Consider the following 22,762-nt stretch of genomic DNA (forward strand, 5'->3'; position numbering starts at 1 on the left):
ACCCCATATCCCATACCCCATATCCCATATCCCATACCTCATATCCCATATCCCATACCCCACACCCCACATCCCATACCCCATATCCCATACCCCATATCCCATACCCCATACCCCATACCCCATACCCCATATCCCATACCCCACACCCCATATCCCACATCCCATACCCCATATCCCATATCCCATACCCCATATCCCATATCCCATATCCCATATCCCATACCCCATACCCCATACCCCATATCCCATACCCCACACCCCATATCCCACATCCCATACCCCATATCCCATACCCCATATCCCATACCCCATACCCCATACCCCTTATCCCATACCCCATACCCCATATCCCATACCCCATACCCCATATCCCATACCCCATACCCCATACCCCATACCCCACATCCCATATCCCATACCCCATATCCCATATCCCATACCCCATATCCCATACCCCACATCCCATATCCCATACCCCATATCCCATATCCCATACCCCATATCCCATACCCCACATCCCATATCCCATACCCCATACCCCATATCCCATACCCCACACCCCATATCCCACATCCCATACCCCATATCCTATACATTTATCCCTATATATCCCGCTTTCCCTCTCCAGCCCCATCCCATCCCGCTTCCCAGCGCCTCTCTCCGGGCTCCGCGGAGGGGGCGGAGCCTCCCCCCTCCCAGGCCACGCCCCCTCCGGAGGCCCCACCCCCGGCACCGCCTTTCCCGCGCTCCTCCTCCGCGCCCCCCGCCGAAGCCACGCCCCCCTCCGCTTTCCCGCGCTCCGACGCCCCTCCCGCGGCGGGGCGTTTCCCGCGCTCCGACGCCGCGGCGCCCCCTGGCGTGGCGCGCAAGAACCGGCAGGCGCGCTGCGGGCGCTGCCGCGGGTGCCGCCGGGCCCAGGACTGCGCCGCATGCGCGAACTGCAGGGACAAGCCCAAGTTCGGGGGGCCCAACACCAAGAAGCAGTGCTGCGTGTGAGCCTATGGGGTGCCCTATGGCGGCTATGGGGGGGGCTATGGGGGCTATGGGGCAGGGACAAGCCCAAGTTCGGGGGGCCCAACACCAAGAAGCAGTGCTGCGTGTGAGCCTATGGGGTGCCCTATGGCGGCTATGGGGGGGGCTATGGGGGCTATGGGGCAGGGACAAGCCCAAGTTCGGGGGGCCCAACACCAAGAAGCAGTGCTGCGTGTGAGCCTATGGGGTGCCCTATGGCGGCTATGGGGGGGGCTATGGGGGCTATGGGGCAGGGACAAGCCCAAGTTCGGGGGGCCCAACACCAAGAAGCAGTGCTGCGTGTGAGCCTATGGGGTGCCCTATGGCGGCTATGGGGGGGGCTATGGGGGCTATGGGGCAGGGACAAGCCCAAGTTCGGGGGGCCCAACACCAAGAAGCAGTGCTGCGTGTGAGCCTATGGGGTGCCCTATGGCGGCTATGGGGGGGGCTATGGGGGCTATGGGGCAGGGACAAGCCCAAGTTCGGGGGGCCCAACACCAAGAAGTAGTGCTGCGTGTGAGCCTATGAGGGCTATGGGGTGTGTTGTGTGTGCTATGGGGTGCCCTATGGGGGCTATGGGGTGCCCTATGGCTGCTGTGGGGTGCTCTCTGGCTGCTATGGGAGGTGCTATGGATGTTATAGGGTGTGCTATGGGATGGGCTATGGGTGCTATGGGGTGTGCTACGGGGGCCTGTGGGTGCTATGGGTGTTAGGGGGTGTGCTATGCGTGCTATAGGGTGTCCTGTGGATGGTAGGGGGTGTGCTGTGGGGTGCTCTATGGGTACTATGGGGGGTGCTATGGGTGCTATGGGGCAGGGAGCTATGGGGTGCAGTATGGGGAGGGCTATGGGGTATGCTCTAGCGTGTGCTATGGGGCACACTATGGGGCACTGGGTGCCCCCCCACCCATGGGTGCCTAACCCCCCCAGGTACCGCAAGTGCGACAAGATCGAGGCGAGGAAGATGGAGCGGCTGGCACGGAAAGGTGGGGGCTATGGGTGCTATGGGGGCTGTGGGGGTTATGGGTGCTGTGGGCGCTATGGGGTTCTATGGGTGCTTTGAGGGCTGTGGGGACTATGGGTGTCACGGGCGCTATGGGGTTCTATGAGCACTATGGGGGCTATGGGTGCCATGGGCGCTATAGGGTTCCATAGGGTGCTGTGGGTGCCATTGACCACTTGGGGGAGCCCTTTAGGCCTCCACCTATCCCCGCCCTCCCCCCTTAGGCCCCTCCCCCCATAGGCCCCACCCCCTGCGTTGGCCCCTCCCCCCGGCCACATGGCCCCAGCGCCAGCACAGAGGGACCCAGGTAATGGGGGGGGGGCTCAATGGGGGCCAATGGGGATGAATGGGGCTCAATGGGGTCAGTGGGGCTAAATGGGATCAATGGAGCTCAGTGGGATCAATGGGGCTCAATGGGGATCAGTGGAGCTCAGTGGGATCAATGGGGATCAATGGAGCTCAATGGGGCTCAATGGAGCTCAGTGGGCTCAATGGGGATCAATGGAGCTCAATGGGAATCAATGGGGATCAATGGAGATCAATGGAGCTCAATGGGCTCAATGGAGATCAATGGAGCTCAATGGGGATCAATGGGGATCAATGGAGTTCAGTGGGGCTCAATGGGGCTCAATGGGGCTCAATGGGGCTCAATGGAGCTCAATGGGGCTCAATGGGGCTCAATGGAGCTCAATGGGAGGCTCCTGACCGCCCCCCCCCCCTTCCCCCTAGGCCGCTGCCCCCCCCCGTGGCGCCCCCTGGGACTCGGAGGACTCCGGGGACTCCCTTGCGGACACGGGGGGGGCCGAGCCCACGTGGGGCAGCGGCGGGGGGGGGGGGCGGGGCCGAGGAGGGGAGGGCGCCCCCGGAGCCCGGGGCCCCTCCCCCCACCCCCCCTCCCCCTCCCCCGCGCCGCTCCGGGAGGCGCCGCCCCCCCCCCCTCGGCGAGGGAGACAGTGGGGGAGGGGCGGAAGAGGGTGAGGGGGCAATGGGGGGAATGGGGGGCAATGGGGGGCAATGGGGGAATGGGGGGAATGGGGGCCAATGGGGGGAATGGGGGGCAATGGGGGAATGGGGGGAATGGGGGGGAATGGGGGCCAATGGGGGCAATGGGGGGGAATGGGGGCCAATGGGGGCAATGGGGGCAATGGGGGGGAATGGGGGGAATGGGGGCCAATGGGGGCCAATGGGGGGAATGGGGGGAATGGGGGCAATGGGGGGCAATGGGGGCAATGGGGGGCAATGGGGGGGAATGGGGGGCAATGGGGGCAATGGGGGGCAATGGGGGCAATGGGGGGCAATGGGGGGGAATGGGGGGCAATGGGGGCAATGGGGGGGAATGGGGGCCAATGGGGGGAATGGGGGCAATGGGGGGGAATGGGGGGAATGGGGGGGAATGGGGGGAATGGGGGCAATGGGGGGGAATGGGGGCAATGGGGGCAATGGGGGCAATGGGGGGGAATGGGGGGAATGGGGGGAATGGGGGCAATGGGGGCAATGGGGGCAATGGGGGGAATGGCAATTGGGGGGAATGGGGGTGATGGGAGGAAAAGGGGGAATGGGGATCAGTGGGGTTCAGTGGGAGTCTGAGGATCAATGGGACTCAATGGGAATGGGATCAATGGACACTTAATGGGATCAATAGGACTCAATGGGATCAATGGGGAACAGTGGGATCAATGGAGACTCAATGGCGATCAGTGGGACTCAGTGGGATCAATGGGGCTCTATGGTACGCAATGGGCATCAATGGGACTCAGTGGGATCAATGGGGTTCAGTGGTACTCAATGGGCGTCAATGGGATCAATGGGCATCAATGGGACTCAGTGGGATCAATGGGGCTTTATGGTACGCAATGGGCATCAATGGGACTCAGTGGGATCAATGGGGTTCAGTGGTACTCAATGGGCGTCAATGGGATCAATGGGCATCAATGGGACTCAGTGGGATCAATGGGGTTCAGTGGTACTCAATGGGCGTCAATGGGATCAATGGGCATCAATGGGACTCAGTGGGATTAATGGGGTTCAGTGGTACTCAATGGGCGTCAATGGGATCAATGGGCATCAATGGGACTCAGTGGGATTAATGGGGCTCAATGGGATCAATGGGACTCAGTGGGATCAATGGGCATCAATGGGATCAATGGGCATCAATGGGACTCAGTGGGATCAATGGGACCCCCTTTGTCCCCCATTGCCCCCAGAGCCCCCCCTGGAGGACCTGGACGCCCCCCGGCCCCGCAGGGCCCCGCTCCAGCCCCTGCTGCAGCTGCGGGCACGGCGCCGGCACCCACAGGTGGGGGGGCACCCATGGGTGCTGGGGGGGTACCTATGGGTGCTATGGGGGGGCACCCATGGGTGCTATGGGGGGGTAGCCATGGGTGCTGGGGGAGGTACCTATGGGTGCTATGGGGGGGGTACCCATGGGTGCTATGGGGGGGGCACCCATGGGTGCTATGGGGGGGCACCCATGGGTGCTATGGGGGGGGGTACCCATGGGTGCAATGGGGGGGGGTAGCCATGGGTGCTATGGGGGGGGTACCCATGGGTGCTGGGGGAGGTACCTATGGGTGCTATGGGGGGGGTACCCATGGGTGCTATGGGGGGGCACCCATGGGTGCTATGGGGGGGGGGTAGCCATGGGTGCAATGGGGGGGGTAGCCATGGGTGCAATGGGGGGGGTACCCATGGGTGCTGGGGGGGGTATCTATGGGTGCTATGGGGGGGTACCCATGGGTGCTATGGGGGGGCACCCATGGGTGCTATGGGGGGGTACCCATGGGTGCTAGTGGGGGCACCCATGGGTGCTGGGGGGGGGTACCTATGGGTGCTATGGGGGGGGGTACCCATGGGTGCTGGGGGGGGTAGCCATGGGTGCTATGGGGGGGGTACCCGTGGGTGCTATGGGGGGGCACCCATGGGTGCTATGGGGGGGGTACCCGTGGGTGCTAGGGGGGGGTGAATGGTACCCAATGAGGGGGTCAGGGGGTCATGAGCCCTCCCTGACCCCCTCTGCCCCCCCTTAGGAGTGGGGCCCCCCCGGCGCCCTGGGCCCCCCCCACAATGGGTGGTCGGGGAAGGGGCGCTCCAGTGACGGCGTGCACCGGCTGCGCGTGGACTTCAAGGTGGGCGACGGCTCCGAGTGACCCCAAATCAGCCCCAAACGGCCCCAAATCACCCCAAAACTGCCCAAAATCACCCCAAAACCGCCCAAATCACACGGAAATGGCCCAAATCACCCCAAAATCACCCCAAAATCACCCCCAAATGGCCCCAAATCGCCCCCAAAGTGCCTGACCTGTGCCCCTCTTTCCATTCTCTTCCCATGGCCCTGTATACGTGCCCGTCCCTATACGTGCCCGTCTCTATACGTGCCCGTCCCTATACGTGCCTGTCCCTATACGTGCCCGTCCCTATACGCTCCGCTATACGCCCCATTGTCTCTATGCGCCTCTATAGGTCTGTGTGTCCTTCTGGCGCTCTCTGGGTGCCCTTGCCTATACGTACCAGCCCTTCTATACGTGCCCCTATACGTGGCCTTGTATTCGTACGCTCATGTTTCTGTGTGGATCGGTCCATATGTGTTTCTATATGTACTTCCATATGTGTTTGTGTGTGGTTCCATATGCACACCGTTATATACATGTACGTGTGTACGTTCCTATGCATCCATCCCTCTGCATCCCTCTCTATACGGTCCTATCGCTATGCGTCTCTATACGTCCCTGTCTTTATATATCCTTATACATCCCCATACGTGCCTATATGTCCTTATCCAGCCGTATTTCCCTATCCATCCCCATACCCCCTATACATCCCCATATATCTCTGTCCATCCCTATACATCCCCCTAGGTCTGCATACATCCGTACCTGTGCATCCCTATAGACCCCTATTCATCCCTATACACCCCATGTGTCACATACGTCTCTATATGTTCATGCCTATACCCCTGTATCCAGCTCTATACCCCGCTATACATCCCAGTGCACCCTATACATTGTTCTTTATATGCCCTTATACCATTCTATATGTTGCTATACATCCGTATTGCAGTGATATACATCCCTATAGGTTGCTATACATCCTATGTATTGTTTAGGTTCCCTTACACCTATATCCATTGCTATACATCCCCTTGCACCCCTATATGTGCTATGTGTTGTTATAGGTTTTTCTACATCCTTATACATCCTATACACCCCTATAGGTCTTTTTGTACCCTTTTATGTTCTTATCCACCTGTATATGGCCTTATGTATCCCTATACGTTTGTATCCGTTCCTATACATCCCAATACACCTCTATATGGCGTGTATATTGCTATAGGTTACTTTACGTACCTATTCATTCCTATACGTGCTCTACGCCCCTATATGTTTCTATGGATCCTTGTATGTTCTTATACGTGTGTACACAGCTCTATGTGTTTCTATACGTTCACGTACATCCTGTACGCCCCTATACGTCCCATACGTTCCTTTACATCCCTACCCATCGCTTTCCATCCGGATCCGTCCCCATGCATCTTTATCCATCCCAATGCACCCTATATGTGTTTATCTCTCCCTATACCCCCCTATACGTGCCTATATGCCCCCATATGCCCCTATATGTCCCTATATGTCCCTATAGGCCCCTATATGTCCCCATATGCCCCTATATGCCCCTCTGCGCCCCGCAGGAGGACAGTGCCCTGGACAATGTGTGGCTGCTGGGGGGCCTCAGCATCGTCTCCTCCGTGCCCGTCAGCGCCCCCCTCGTCTGCCTGCTCTGCGCCAGCAAGGGCCAGCACCAGGTCAGGGCCCGCCCGCTGGGGGGCAGGCTGTGGGGGTGCTATGGGGCAGGCTGTGGGGGTGCTATGGGGCAGGCTGTGGGGGTGCTATGGGGCAGGCTGTGGGGGTGCTATGGGGCAGGCTGTGGGGCAGGCTGTGGGGGTGCTATGGGGCAGGCTGTGGGGGTGCTGTGGGGCAGGCTGTGGGGGTGCTATGGAGCAGGCTGTGGGGGTGCTGTGGGGCAGGCTGTGGGGGTGCTATGGGGCAGGCTGTGGGGCAGGCTATGGGGCAGGCTGTGGGGCAGGCTGTGGGGCAGGCTATGGGGCAGGCTGTGGGGGTGCTATGGGGCAGGCTGTGGGGCAGGCTGTGGGGGTGCTATGGGGCAGGCTATGGGGCAGGCTGTGGGGGGGCTATGGGGCAGGCTGTGGGGCAGGCTATGGGGCAGGCTGTGGGGGTGCTATGGAGCAGGCTGTGGGGGTGCTGTGGGGCAGGCTGTGGGGGTGCTATGGGGGTGCTATGGGGCGGGCTGTGGGGGTGCTATGGGGGTGCTGTGGGGCAGGCTATGGGGGGGCTGTGGGGCAGGCTGTGGGGGTGCTATGGGGCAGGCTGTGGGGCAGGCTGTGGGGGGGCTATGGGGCAGGCTGTGGGGGGGCTATGGGGGTGTTATGGGGCGGGCTGTGGGGGTGCTATGGGGCAGGCTGTGGGGCAGGCTGTGGGGGGGCTGTGGGGCAGGCTGTGGGGGTGCTATGGGGCAGGCTGTGGGGCAGGCTGTGGGGGGGCTATGGGGCAGGCTGTGGGAGGGCTATGGGGGTGCTGTGGGGCAGGCTGTGGGGGGGCTATGGGGCAGGCTGTGGGGGGGCTATGGGGAGTGCTATGGAGTGTGCTATGGGGGATGCTATGGGGCACACTGGGGGGGCTGCTATGGGGCATGCTATGGGGGGCGCTGTTGGGGGTGCTGTGGGGGCTCCTATGGGGCACGCTATGGGGGGCGCTATGGGGTGCTATGCGGGGTGCTATAAGGCACTTTAGGGGGTCAATGGGGTGCTGCAGGGGTGCTGTGGGGGGTGCTATAGGGCACTATGGGACAGCTCTGTGGGTCTCTATGGTTTCTCTATGGGTCCCTAGGGTTTCTCTATGGAGTCTCTATGGGGTCCCTATGGGTCCCTATGCTCCCTATGGTCTCTATGGGTCCCTATGCTCCCTATGGTCCCTCTGGTCCCTATGGGTCCCTCTGGTCCCTATGGGTCCCTATGGTCTCTATGGTCCCTATGGGTCCCTCTGGGTCTCTATGGGTCCCTCTGGTCCCTATGGTCTCTATGGGTCCCTCTGGTCCCTATGGGTCCCTATGGTCCCTATGGGTCTCTATGGGTCTCTATGGGTCCCTATGGGTCCCTATGGTCCCTATGGGTCCCTATGGTGCCTCTGGTCCCTCTGGTCCCTATGGTCCCTATGGGTCCCTATGGTCCCTATGGTCCCTATGGTCCCTATGGGTCCCTATGGTCCCTATGGTCCCTATGGGTCCCTATGGTCCCTCTGGTCCCTATGGTCCCTATGGTCCCTATGGTCCCTATGGTCCCTCTGGTCCCTATGGTCCCTATGGTCCCTATGGGTCCCTATGGTCCCTATGGTCCCTATGATCCCTCTGGTCCCTATGGTCCCTATGGTCCCTCTGGTCCCTATGGTCCCTATGGGTCCCTATGGTCCCTCTGGTCCCTATGGTCCCTATGGTCCCTCTGGTCCCTATGGTCCCTATGGTCCCTATGGGTCCCTATGGTCCCTATGGTCCCTATGGTCCCTATGGGTCCCTCTGGTCCCTATGGTCCCTATGGGTCCCTATGGTCCCTATGGTCCCTCTGGTCCCTATGGTCCCTATGGTCCCTATGGGTCCCTATGGTCCCTATGGTCCCTATGGTCCCTATGATCCCTCTGGTCCCTATGGTCCCTCTGGTCCCTCTGGTCCCTATGGTCCCTATGGGTCCCTCTGGTCCCTATGGTCCCTCTGGTCCCTATGGTCCCTATGGTCCCTCTGGTCCCTATGGTCCCTATGGTCCCTATGGTCCCTATGGTCTCTATGGGTCCCTATGGTCCCTATGGTCTCTATGGTCCCTATGGTCCCTCTGGTCCCTCTGGTCCCTATGGTCCCTATGGTCCCTATGGTCTCTATGGTCTCTATGGTCCCTATGGTCCCTCTGGTCCCTATGGTCCCTCTGGTCCCTCTGGTTCCTATGGTCTCTATGGTCCCTATGGTCCCTCTGGTCCCTATGGTCCCTCTGGTCTCTATGGTCCCTATGGTCCCTATGGTCCCTCTGGTCCCTCTGGTCCCTATGGTCCCTCTGGTCCCTATGGTCCCTATGGTCTCTATGGTCCCTATGGTCTCTATGGTCCCTATGGTCCCTATGGTCCCTATGGTCCCTCTGGTCCTATGGTCCCTATGGTCCCTCTGGTCCCTCTGGTCCCTATGGTCTCTATGGTCCCTATGGTCCCTATGGTCCCTATGGTCCCTCTGGTCCCTATGGTCCCTATCGTCCCTATGGTCCCTATGGTCCCTATGGTCCCTATGGTCTCTATGGTCCCTATGGTCCCTATGGTCCCTATCGTCCCTATGGTCCCTATGGTCCCTATGGTCCCTATGGGTCCCTATGGTCCCTATGGTCCCTATGGGTCCCTATGGTCCCTATGGTCCCTATGGTCCCTATCGTCCCTATGGTCCCTATGGTCCCTATGGTCCCTATGGGTCCCTATGGGTCCCTATGGTCCCTATGGTCCCTATGGTCCCTATGGGTCCCTATGGGTCCCTCTGGTCCCTATGGTCCCTATGGTCCCTATGGTCCCTATGGTCCCTATGGTCCCTATGGTCTCTATGGTCCCTATGGTCCCTATGGTCCCTATGGTCCCTATGGTCTCTATGGTCCCTATGGTCCCTATGGGTCCCTCTGGTCCCTCTGGTCCCTATGGTCCCTATGGTCCCTCTGGTCCCTATGGTCCCTATGGTCCCTATGGGTCCCTATGGTCCCTATGGTCCCTATGATCCCTCTGGTCCCTATGGTCCCTATGGTCCCTCTGGTCCCTATGGTCCCTATGGGTCCCTCTGGTCCCTATGGTCCCTCTGGTCCCTATGGTCCCTATGGTCCCTCTGGTCCCTATGGTCCCTATGGTCCCTCTGGTCCCTATGGTCCCTATGGTCCCTATGGTCCCTATGGTCTCTATGGGTCCCTATGGTCCCTATGGTCTCTATGGTCCCTATGGTCCCTCTGGTCCCTCTGGTCCCTATGGTCCCTATGGTCCCTATGGTCTCTATGGTCTCTATGGTCCCTATGGTCCCTCTGGTCCCTATGGTCCCTCTGGTCCCTCTGGTTCCTATGGTCCCTCTGGTCTCTATGGTCCCTATGGTCCCTATGGTCCCTCTGGTCCCTCTGGTCCCTATGGTCCCTCTGGTCCCTATGGTCCCTCTGGTCCCTATGGTCCCTATGGTCTCTATGGTCCCTCTGGTCCCTCTGGTCCCTATGGTCCCTCTGGTCCCTATCGTCCCTATGGTCCCTATGGTCTCTATGGTCCCTATGGTCCCTCTGGTCCCTCTGGTCCCTATGGTCCCTATGGTCCCTATGGTCCCTCTGGTCCCTATGGTCCCTATCGTCCCTATGGTCCCTATGGTCCCTATGGTCCCTATGGTCTCTATGGTCCCTATGGTCCCTATGGTCCCTATCGTCCCTATGGTCCCTATGGTCCCTATGGTCCCTATGGGTCCCTATGGTCCCTATGGTCCCTATGGTCCCTATGGGTCCCTATGGTCCCTATGGTCCCTATGGTCCCTATGGTCCCTATCGTCCCTATGGTCCCTATGGTCCCTATGGTCCCTATGGGTCCCTATGGGTCCCTATGGTCCCTATGGTCCCTATGGTCCCTATGGGTCCCTATGGGTCCCTATGGTCCCTATGGTCCCTATGGTCCCTATGGTCCCTATGGTCTCTATGGTCCCTATGGTCCCTATGGTCCCTATGGTCCCTATGGTCTCTATGGTCCCTATGGTCCCTATGGTCCCTATGGTCTCTATGGTCCCTATGGTCCCTATGGGTCCCTCTGGTCCCTCTGGTCCCTATGGTCCCTATGGTCCCTATGGGTCCCTATGGTCCCTATGGTCCCTATGATCCCTCTGGTCCCTATGGTCCCTCTGGTCCCTATGGTCCCTATGGGTCCCTATGGTCCCTCTGGTCCCTATGGTCCCTATGGTCCCTCTGGTCCCTATGGTCCCTATGGTCCCTATGGGTCCCTATGGTCCCTATGGTCCCTATGGGTCCCTCTGGTCCCTATGGTCCCTATGGGTCCCTATGGTCCCTATGGTCCCTCTGGTCCCTATGGTCCCTATGGTCCCTATGGGTCCCTATGGTCCCTATGGTCCCTATGGTCCCTATGATCCCTATGGTCCCTATGGTCCCTATGGTCCCTCTGGTCCCTATGGTCCCTATGGGTCCCTCTGGTCCCTCTGGTCCCTCTGGTCCCTATGGTCCCTCTGGTCCCTCTGGTCCCTATGGTCCCTATGGTCCCTCTGGTCCCTATGGTCCCTATGGTCCCTATGGTCCCTATGGTCTCTATGGGTCCCTATGGTCCCTATGGTCTCTATGGTCCCTATGGTCCCTCTGGTCCCTCTGGTCCCTATGGTCCCTATGGTCCCTATGGTCTCTATGGTCTCTATGGTCCCTATGGTCCCTCTGGTCCCTATGGTCCCTCTGGTCCCTCTGGTTCCTATGGTCCCTCTGGTCTCTATGGTCCCTATGGTCCCTATGGTCCCTCTGGTCCCTCTGGTCCCTATGGTCCCTCTGGTCCCTATGGTCCCTATGGTCTCTATGGTCCCTATGGTCCCTATGGTCCCTATGGTCCCTCTGGTCCCTATGGTCCCTATCGTCCCTATGGTCCCTATGGTCTCTATGGTCCCTATGGTCCCTCTGGTCCCTCTGGTCCCTATGGTCTCTATGGTCCCTATGGTCCCTATGGTCCCTATGGTCCCTCTGGTCCCTATGGTCCCTATCGTCCCTATGGTCCCTATGGTCCCTATGGTCCCTATGGTCTCTATGGTCCCTATGGTCCCTATGGTCCCTATGGTCCCTATGGTCCCTATGGTCCCTATGGTCTCTATGGTCCCTATGGTCCCTATGGTCCCTATGGTCCCTATCGTCCCTATGGTCCCTATGGTCCCTATGGTCCCTATGGGTCCCTATGGTCCCTATGGTCCCTATGGGTCCCTATGGGTCCCTATGGTCCCTATGGTCCCTATGGTCCCTATGGTCTCTATGGTCCCTATGGTCCCTATGGTCCCTATGGTCTCTATGGTCCCTATGGTCCCTATGGTCCCTATGGTCCCTATGGTCTCTATGGTCCCTATGGTCCCTATGGGTCCCTCTGGTCCCTCTGGTCCCTATGGTCCCTATGGTCCCTCTGGTCCCTATGGTCCCTATGGTCCCTATGGGTCCCTATGGTCCCTATGGTCCCTATGATCCCTCTGGTCCCTATGGTCCCTATGGTCCCTCTGGTCCCTATGGTCCCTATGGGTCCCTCTGGTCCCTATGGTCCCTCTGGTCCCTCTGGTCCCTATGGTCCCTCTGGTCCCTATGGTCCCTATGGTCCCTCTGGTCCCTATGGTCCCTATGGTCCCTATGGTCCCTATGGTCTCTATGGGTCCCTATGGTCCCTATGGTCTCTATGGTCCCTATGGTCCCTCTGGTCCCTCTGGTCCCTATGGTCCCTATGGTCCCTATGGTCTCTATGGTCTCTATGGTCCCTATGGTCCCTCTGGTCCCTATGGTCCCTCTGGTCCCTCTGGTTCCTATGGTCCCTCTGGTCTCTATGGTCCCTATGGTCCCTATGGTCCCTCTGGTCCCTCTGGTCCCTCTGGTCCCTATGGTCCCTATGGTCCCTCTGGTCCCTATGGTCCCTATGGTCTCTATGGTCCCTATGGTCCCTATGGTCCCTATGGTCCCTCTGGTCCCTATGGTCCCTATCGTCCCTATGGTCCCTATGGTCTCTATGGTCCCTATGGTCCCTCTGGTCCCTCTGGTCCCTCTGGTCCCTCTGGTCCCTATGGTCCCTCTGGTCCCTATGGTCCCTATCGTCCCTATGGTCCCTATGGTCCCTATGGTCCCTATGGTCCCTATGGTCCCTATGGGTCCCTATGGTCCCTATGGTCCCTATGGGTCCCTATGGTCCCTATGGTCCCTATGGTCCCTATCGTCCCTATGGTCCCTATGGTCCCTATGGTCCCTATGGGTCCCTATGGGTCCCTATGGTCCCTATGGTCCCTATGGTCCCTATGGGTCCCTATGGGTCCCTATGGTCCCTATGGTCCCTATGGTCCCTATGGTCTCTATGGTCCCTATGGTCCCTATGGTCCCTATGGTCCCTATGGTCTCTATGGTCCCTATGGTCCCTATGGTCCCTATGGTCTCTATGGTCCCTATGGTCCCTATGGGTCCCTCTGGTCCCTCTGGTCCCTATGGTCCCTATGGTCCCTATGGTCCCTATGGGTCCCTATGGTCCCTATGGTCCCTATGGTCCCTATGGTCCCTATGGTCTCTATGGTCCCTATGGTCCCTATGGGTCCCTCTGGTCCCTCTGGTCCCTATGGTCCCTATGGTCTCTATGGTCCCTATGGTCCCTATGGTCCCTATGGGTCCCTATGGTCCCTATGGTCCCTATGGTCCCTATGGTCTCTATGGTCCCTATGGTCCCTATGGTCCCTATGGTCCCTATGGTCTCTATGGTCCCTATGGTCCCTATGGGTCCCTCTGGTCCCTCTGGTCCCTCTGGTCCCTCTGGTCCCTCTGGTCCCTATGGTCCCTATGGTCCCTATGGTCCCTATGGTCTCTATGGTCCCTATGGTCTCTATGGTCCCTATGGTCCCTATGGGTCTCTATGGTCCCTATGGTCCCTATGGTCCCTATGGTCCCTATGGTCCCTATGGTCTCCCCGCAGCTGCTCCTGTGCCAGGTTTGCTGCCAGCCCTTCCACGGGTTCTGCCTGGCCCGCGGGGAGGGGCCGGGCCCCGGCCAGGCCGGAGCCTGGAGCTGCCGCCAGTGCCGGAGCTGCCACGTGTGCGGGAGGAGGGGCCGGGGGGGCAAGGTGGGGGCAAGGGGGGGGAATGGGGGGAATGGGGGGAATGGGGGGGAATGGGGGGCAATGGGGGGAATGGGGGGAATGGGGGGAATGGGGGGAATGGGGACAATGGGGGAATGGGGGGCAATGGGGGGAATGGGGGGGAATGGGGGGCAATGGGGGGAATGGGGGGGAATGGGGGGCAATGGGGGGAATGGGGGGCAATGGGGGAATGGGGGGCAATGGGGGGAATGGGGGGGAATGGGGGGCAATGGGGGGAATGGGGGGCAATGGGGGAATGGGGGGCAATGGGGGGAATGGGGGGGAATGGGGGGAATGGGGGGCAATGGGGGGAATGGGGACAATGGGGGAATGGGGGGCAATGGGGGGAATGGGGGGGAATGGGGGGCAATGGGGGGAATGGGGGGGAATGGGGGGCAATGGGGGGAATGGGGGGCAATGGGGGGAATGGGGGGAATGGGGGGAATGGGGGGGAATGGGGGGCAATGGGGGGCAATGGGGGGGAATGGGGGGCAATGGGGGGAATGGGGGGGAATGGGGGGAATGGGGGGGAATGGGGGGAATGGGGGAATGGGGGGGAATGGGGGGAATGGGGGGGAATGGGGGGAATGGGGGAAATGGGGGAATGGGGGGGAATGGGGGGAATGGGGGGCAATGGGGGGAATGGGGGGGAATGGGGGGAATGGGGGGGAATGGGGGCAATGGGGGAATGGGGGGAATGGGGGGAATGGGGGGGAATGGGGGGAATGGGGGGAATGGGGGGGAATGGGGGCAATGGGGGAATGGGGGGAATGGGGGGAATGGGGGGGAATGGGGGCAATGGGGGCAATGGGGGCAATGGGGGGGAATGGGGGGAATGGGGGAATGGGGGGAATGGGGGGAATGGGGGGGAATGGGGGGAATGGGGGAAATGGGGGAATGGGGGGGGAATGGGGGGAATGGGGGGCAATGGGGGGAATGGGGGGGAATGGGGGGAATGGGGGGGAATGGGGGCAATGGGGGAATGGGGGGAATGGGGGGAATGGGGGGGAATGGGGGGAATGGGGGGAATGGGGGGGAATGGGGGCAATGGGGGAATGGGGGGAATGGGGGGAATGGGGGGGAATGGGGGCAATGGGGGCAATGGGGGCAATGGGGGGGAATGGGGGGAATGGGGGGGAATGAGGGCAATGGGGGCAATGGGGGCAATGGGGGGAATGGGGGCAATGGGGGGAATGTGGGGGAATGGGGGTATGGGGGGGAATGGGGGGGAATGGGGGCAATGGGGGGAATGGGGGGGAATGGGGGCAATGGGGGGGAATGGGGGGAATGGGGGGGAAGGGGGGCAATGGGGGGAATGGGGGCAATGGGGGGGAATGGGGGGAATGGGGGGGAATGGGGGGGAATGGGGGCAATGGGGGGAATGGGGGGGAATGGGGGCAATGGGGGGGAATGGGGGGAATGGGGGGGAATGGGGGCAATGGGGGAATGGGGGGAATGGGGCAATGGGGGAATGGGGGCAATGGGGCAATGGGGGAATGGGGGCAATGGGGGGAATGGGGGGAATGGGGGGGAATGGGGGGAATGGGAATGGAGGGTAATGGGGGCAATGGGGGGCAATGGGGGCAATGGGGGGAATGGGGGCAATGGGGGGGAATGGGGGGAATGGGGGGCAATGGGGGCAATGGGGGGAATGGGGGGGAATGGGGGGCAATGGGGGTAATGGGGGCAATGGGGGGAATGGGGGTAATGGGGGGAATGGGGGCAATGGGGGAATGGGGGGAATGGGGGCAATGGGGGGAATGGGGGGAATGGGGGGGAATGGGGGGGAATGGGGGAATGGGGGCAATGGGGGGCAATGGGGGGAATGGGGGGGAATGGGGGAATGGGGGCAATGGGGGCAATGGGGGGGAATGGGGGAATGGGTGCAATGGGGGCAATGGGGGGAATGGGGGGGAATGGGGGAATGGGGGCAATGGGGGCAATGGGGGGGAATGGGGGAATGGGTGCAATGGGGGCAATGGGGGGGAATGGGGGTCCTATGTGTTCTATGGGGTTCATTAGGACCCTTGGGGGCAATGGGACCCATTGGGTTCTATGGAGGGCCAGTGGGTGCTAAGGGGGGGCAATGGGCACCCACTGGGTGCCTTGGGGGGGGGTAGTGTGTGCATTGGGACCCATCGGGTGCTATGGGTGTCAGTGTGTCCTATGGGGTGCACAAGGAGTGCTCTGGGGGTCTATGGGAGGATATGGGCACATTGCGACCCATAGCACCCTATAGGGCCCCATAGCACCCTATAGCACCCATAGGGACCCCTGTCTCTGTGCCAGCCCCTCCTCGAGTGCTGCCGCTGCCGCCGCTGCTTCCACCCCCCCTGCCTGGGACCCAGCGCCCCCCCCCGGCCCCCCCAGGGCACTGCCTGGGTCAGCACCCATGGGTGCTGGGGGGGGGGCATTGTGGTCCATGGGTGCTATGGGGGGGGCATTGTGGTCTATGGGTGCTATGGGGGGGGCATTGTGGTCTGTGGGTGCTATGGGGGGGGTCTATGGGTGATGGAGGGGTCCACTTTGCTCTATGGGGGGGTTATGGGTGCTTGGGGGGCACCCATGGGTGCTATGGGGGGGTCCATTGTGGTCTATGGGGGGGTTATGGAGTGGTTCTGTGGGGTCCCTATGGGTGCTATGGGATGGTCTTACGGGTGCTGTAGGGTCCCCGTGGGTGCTATGGGGTCCCTGTGGGTGCTATGGGGTAGTCCCGTGGGTGCTATGGGGTAGTCCCATGGGTGCTGTGGGGTCCCTATGGGTGCTATGGGGTCCCTGTGGGTGGTGTGGGGTGGTCCCATGGGTGCTGTGGGGTCCCTATGGGTGCTATGGGGTGGTCCCTATGGGTTCTATGGGCTCCCTATGGGTGCTCGGGGGGCACCCATGGGTGGGGGGCACCCACTGACCCCCGTCCGTTGCAGCTGTGCTGGGGGTGCTCCAGGTGCCAGCGCTGTGGGGCCACCCCAGGCCAGGGGGGGGACCCCGAATGGGTGCCTCAGGATGGGCTCTGCCCCCCCTGCGCCCGCCTCGGTGAGGGGCACCCATGGGTGCTATGGGGGATCTGCGGGTGCTATGGGGGGTCTATGGGTGCTATGGGGGGGTCTATGGGTGCTATGGGGGTGTCTGTGGGTGCTGTGGGGGGTCTACGGGTGCTAGGGGGGGTAATGGGTGCTATGGGGGCAATGGGTGCTATGGGAGGTCTATGGGTGTCATTGCATGCTATGGGTATCGAGGGGTGTCAAAGGGTGTCAGAGGGTGATATGGATGTCAATGGGTGTCAATGGGTATCAATGATTGCCAATGGGTGTCGATGGGTGTCAATGGCTATCAATGGGTGTCAGTGGATATCAATGGGTGTCAATGGGTATCAATGGGTGTCAATGGGAACCAATGGGTATCAATGGGTGTCAATGGGTGCCAATGGGAACCAATGGGTGTCAATGGGTATCAATGGGTGTCAATGGGAACCAATGGGTGCCAATGGGTGTCAATAGGTATCAATGGGTATCAATGGGTATCAATGGGAACCAATGGGTGTCAATGGGTATCAATGGGAACCAATGGGTATCAATGGGGGTCAATGGGTATCAATGGGAACCAATGGGTGCCAATGGGTATCAATGGGTATCAATGGGAACCAATGGGTATCAATGGGTGTCAATGGGTATCAATGGGAACCAATGGGTGTCAATGGGTGTCAATGGGTGTCAATGGGGGTCAATGGGTGTCAATGGGAACCAATGGGTATCAATGGGGGTCAATGGGTATCAGTGGGAACCAATGGGTATCAATGGGTGTCAATGGGTATCAATGGGAACCAATGGGTATCAATGGGTATCAATAGGTATCAATGGGTGTCAATGGGTATCAATGGGAACCAATGGGTATCAATGGGTATCAATAGGTATCAATGGGTGTCAATGGGTGTCAATGGGTATCAATAGGTATCAATGGGTGTCAATGGGTATCAATAGGTATCAATGGGTGTCAATGGGTATCAATGGGAACCAATGGGTGCCAATGGCTGCTCCCCCCCAGGGCGCTTCTGCTCCCTCTGCACCCATTGGGGGGGGGCTGGGTCCCCTCCCAGGGTGGGGAGGGAGAGGAGGAGGAAGAGGAGGGGGGAGGGGAGGAGCCGCCCCCTCCCCGGTGCCCCCAGTGCTGCCGGCGCCTGCCTGCACCCAGCACCCACGGTGAGACCATGGGGGCTGGAGGGCGCAATGGGTGCTAATGGGGGTCAATGGGTGCTAATGGGGGTCAGTGGGTGTCAATGGGTGTCAGTGGGTGTCAGTGGGTGTCAATGGGTGTCTGTCAATGGGTGTCAATGGGTATCAGTGGGTATCAATGGGTGTCAATGGGTATCAATGGGTGTCAATGGGTGTCAGTTGGTGTCAATGGGTGTCAGTGGGTGTCGATGGGTGTCAATGGGTATCAATGGGTGTCAATGGGTGTCAATGGGTATCAATGGCTGTCAAAGGGTGTCAATGGGTATCAATGGCTGTCAATGGGTGTCAATGGGTGTCAATGGGTATCAATGGGTGTCAATGGGTGTCAATGGCTGTCAATGGGTGTCAATGGCTGTCAATGGGTGTCAATGGGTGTCAGTGGGTGTCAATGGGTATCAATGGCTGTCAAAGGGTGTCAATGGGTATCAATGGCTGTCAATGGGTGTCAATGGCTGTCAATGGGTGTCAATGGGTGTCAATGGGTGTCAATGGGTATCAATGGCTGTCAATGGGTGTCAATGGGTATCAATGGGTATCAATGGCTGTCAATGGGTGTCAATGGGTACCAATGGCTGTCAATGGGTGTCAATGGGTGTCAATGGGTATCAATGGCTGTCAATGGGTGTCAATGGGTACCAATGGCTGTCAATGGTTGTCAATGGGTACCAATGGCTGTCAATGGGTGTCAATGGGTGTCAATGGGTGTCAATGGGTGTCAATGGGTACCAATGGCTGTCAATGGGTGTCAATGGCTGTCAATGGGTGTCAATGGGTGTCAATGGGTACCAATGGCTGTCAATGGGTGTCAATGGGTGCTCTCTCCCTCCAGAGGCTGAGGAGGCTCCGGGTGCTGTTGCGGGGGGGGCCCTGCAGGGGGCGCTGCGGCGCGTCCTGGGGGGGCTCCTGCGCTCCCCCCATGGGCCCCCCCTCAGCCGCTGCCATCAGGTACCGGGGGGCACCCATGGGTGAGGGGCACCCAATGGGGTTGGGGGCAACCAATGGGGTTCGGGGCTCCCAATGGGGTTGGGGGGCACCCAATGGGTTTGGGGGCACCCAGTGGGGTTGGGAGGCACCCGGTGGAGTTGGGGTCACCCATAGTGGGTGGGGGGCACCCATTGGGGGGGCACTCATAGAGGGGCACTTATGGGGGGGGCTCTCTCTCTCTGGGTCCCCCCCCTATGGTCTGGGGCACCCATGGGTGCTGACCCCCCCCAGTGCCCCCCCGGGGGGGGGGTGAAGCTGCACCCAGGCCCCTGCGACCTGGGAGCCATCGCGGAGCTGCTGGAGAGCGGCCACTACGGCTCCGTGGTGAGGGGGCACCCATGGGTGCTACGGGGGGGTATGGGGGCACCCATGGGTGCTGTTGGCTGGAGGGGTTGTGGGCGTCCTATGGGTGCTATGGGGGGCTATGTGGATGCTGTAGGGGTTATATGGGTGCTACGGGGGTTATCTGGGCTCTATGGGGTCTATTTGGGTGCTGATGGATGCTATGGGGGTTATATGGGTGCTCTGGGATTATATGGGTGCTGTGGGGGTTATAGGGGTCCCATGGGGACTCTGAGGTTACATGGGTGCTATATGGGAGCTATGGGAGTTATTTGGGTGCTATGGGGGTTGTATGGGTGCTATGGGGTTATATGGCTGCTATGGGTGCTACGGGGGTTATATGGGTGCTATGGGTGCTATACGGGTGCTATGGGGGTTATATGGGTGCTATGGGTTTACATGGGTGCTATGGGGGTTGCATGGGTGCTATGGGTGCTGTATGGGTGCTCTGGGGGTTATATGGGTGCTATGGGGGTTGCATGGGTGCTATGGGTGCTATACGGGTGCTATGGGGGTTATATGGGTGCTATGGGGTTACATGGGTGCTATGGGTGCTATATGGGTGCTATGGGGGTTATATGGGTGCTCTGGGGGTTATATGTGTCCCATGGGTGCTCTGCAGCAGGACTTCAGCCAGGACGTCATTGGGGTGCTGCTGCGGGGGGGGGCACCCACAGGCGACGGCGCCCGCGAGCTCTTCATCCAGGTACGCGGCACCCATGGGTGCTATGGGGTGGAGGGGGGGCACCCATGGGTGGGCTCTAGGGCACCCATAAGGGCTATAGGGCAGATGTGGGGCACCCATAGGGGGCAGTGGAGCACTGTAGGGGGCAGTGGAGCGCCCATAGGGGGCAGTGGAGCACCCATAGGGGGCAATGGGGCACCCATAGGGGGCAGTGGAGCACCCTAAGGGGCAGTGGAGCACCCATAGGGGGCAATGGGGCACCCATAGGGGGCAGTGGAGCACCCTAAGGGGCAGTGGAGCACCCATAGGGGGCAATGGGGCACCCATAGGGGGCAGTGGAGCACCCTAAGGGGCAGTGGAGCGCCCATAGGGGGCAATGGGGCACCCATAGGGGCAGTGGAGCACCCTAAGGGGCAGTGGAGCGCCCATAGAGGGCAGTGGGGCACCCATAGGGGGCAGTGGAGCGCCCATAGGGGGCAATGGGGCACCCATAGGGGGCAGTGGAGCACCCATAGGGGGCAGTGGAGCGCCCATAGGGGGCAATGGGGCACCCATAGGGGGCAATGGGGCACCCATAGGGGGCAGTGGAGCACCCATAGGGGGCAATGGGGCACCCATAGGGGGCAGTGGAGCACCCTAAGGGGCAGTGGAGCGCCCATAGGGGGCAGTGGAGCGCCCATAGGGGGCAATGGGGCACCCATAGGGGGCAGTGGAGCGCCCATAGGGGGCAATGGGGCACCCATAGGGGGCAATGGGGCACCCATAGGGGGCAGTGGAGCACCCATGGGTGCCTCTGCCCCATAGCTCATGCTCGGAGCCTTCCCCTGCTTTGATGTCCGGGACCCCAAGCGCTGGCGCCCACCTGGGGATGGGGACCCTGAGTGAGTCAATGGGTGTCAATGGGTGCCAATGGGTGTCAATGGGTGCCAATGGGTGTTAATGGGTGTCAATGGGTGTCAATGGGTGTTAATGGGGGTCAATGGGTGTTAATGGGTGTTAATGGGGGTCAATGGGTGTTAATGGGTGTCAATGGGTGTCAATGGGTGTTAATGGGTGTCAATGGGTGCTAATGGGTGCCAATGGGTGTCAGTGGGTGTTAATGGGGGTCAATGGGTGTTAATGGGGGTCAATGGGTGTCAATGGGGGCCGATGGGTGTCAGTGGGGGCCGATGGGTGTCAGTGGGGGCCGATGGGTGCTGGTGGGTGCTTTGGGGTGGGTTTGGGCTCTTTGGGTGCTGGTTTGGGCGCTTTGGGTGCTGGTTTGGGCGCTTTGGGTGCTGCTTTGGGCGCTTTGGGTGCTGGTTTGGGCGCTTTGGGTGCTGGTTTGGGTGCTTTGGGTGCTGCTTTGGGCGCTTTGGGTGCTGCTTTGGGTGATTCTGAGGCTGTTCCGGGCTCTGACCGCTCTCCCCTCCCCCCCCCGCAGCCGCCTGCCCCACGCCCGTGCTCCCCCCCTCCCCCGACCACACGTACGCCCAATGGCGCCCGGAGCCCCCCCTGCCCCCCCCCCGGTGAGCACCCATGGGTGCCCCTTGGGGCGCCCCCTGCTGGGACGGGACCCATTGGGGGGGGGAGGGGGGCGGTGGCCCCCCCCTCCCCCACTGAAGCCCCTCCCCCCCCTTAGAGGAAGGGGCGGAGCCAACGGTGCCCAATGGGGGGGGGGAGGACGATCGCCAGTGCGCCCTCTGCCTGCAGTGCGGGGATGCGCCCTGCCAGGTAGGGCACCCATGGGTGCTATGGGGGACAGTGGGTGTGAATGGGTGCTATGGGGGTCAGTGGGTGTGAATGGGTGCTATGGGGGTCAGTGGGTGTGAATGGGTGCTATGGGGGTCAGTGGGTGTGAATGGGTGCTCTGGGGGTCAGTGGGTGTGAATGGGTGCTATGGGGGTCAGTGGGTGTGAATGGGTGCTATGGGGGCCAGTGGGTGTGAATGGGTGCTATGGGGGTCGGTGTGAATGGGTGCTATGGGGGTCAGTGGGTGTGAATGGGTGCTATGGGGGCCAGTGGGTGTGAATGGGTGCTATGGGGGTCAGTGGGTGTGAATGGGTGCTATGGGGGTCAGTGGGTGTGAATGGGTGCTATGGGGGTCAGTGGGTGTGTGAATGAGTGCTATGGGGTCAGTGGGTGTGAATGGGTGCTATGGGGGACAGTGGGTGTGAATGGGTGCTCTGGGGGTCAGTGGGTGTGAATGGGTGCTATGGGGGTTAGTGGGTGTGAATGGGTGCTATGGGGGTCAAAGGGTGCTGTGGGGGTCAATGGGTGTCAATGGGTGCTATGGGGGTCAATGGGTGTTAATGGGTGCTATGGGGGTCAATGGGTGCTCTGGGGGTCAGTGGGTGTGAATGGGTGCTATGGGGGTCAAAGGGTGCTGTGGGGGTCAATGGGTGTCAGTGGGTGCTATGGGGGTCAATGGGTGTTAATGGGTGCTATGGGGGTCAATGGGTGCTCTGGGGGTCAGTGGGTGTCAATGGGTGCTATGGGGGCCAGTGGGTGTGAATGGGTGCTATGGGGGTCAATGGGTGCTGTGGGTGTCAATGGGTGTCAATGGGTGCTATGGGGGTCAATGGGTGCTCTGGGGGTCAGTGGGTGTCAATGGGTGCTATGGGGGACAG

General features: G+C 60.5%; 1 protein-coding gene across 1 annotated transcript in view; it reads left to right on the top strand.

The window, feature by feature from the left end:
- Window positions 1-22,762, top strand: part of KMT2B (lysine methyltransferase 2B) — a gene marked incomplete at its 5' end in the record, with an annotated part of 46,716 nt that overhangs the window by 4,983 nt on the left and 18,971 nt on the right. Inside the window, 18 exon segments of the mRNA XM_080636437.1 lie at window positions 610-995; window positions 1,944-1,999; window positions 2,257-2,323; window positions 2,746-2,990; window positions 3,659-3,745; window positions 4,221-4,312; window positions 5,043-5,141; window positions 6,701-6,814; window positions 13,755-13,901; window positions 16,185-16,298; window positions 16,838-16,946; window positions 17,955-18,109; window positions 18,972-19,145; window positions 19,358-19,450; window positions 20,091-20,191; window positions 20,958-21,034; window positions 21,577-21,659; window positions 21,774-21,866. Of these exon segments, the coding sequence (XP_080492563.1) occupies window positions 610-995; window positions 1,944-1,999; window positions 2,257-2,323; window positions 2,746-2,990; window positions 3,659-3,745; window positions 4,221-4,312; window positions 5,043-5,141; window positions 6,701-6,814; window positions 13,755-13,901; window positions 16,185-16,298; window positions 16,838-16,946; window positions 17,955-18,109; window positions 18,972-19,145; window positions 19,358-19,450; window positions 20,091-20,191; window positions 20,958-21,034; window positions 21,577-21,659; window positions 21,774-21,866 (2,292 nt within the window).

The sequence above is a fragment of the Psittacula echo genome (assembly GCF_963264785.1).
Source record: "Psittacula echo genome assembly, chromosome: 33".
Classification (NCBI taxonomy): Eukaryota; Metazoa; Chordata; class Aves; order Psittaciformes; family Psittacidae; genus Psittacula; species Psittacula echo.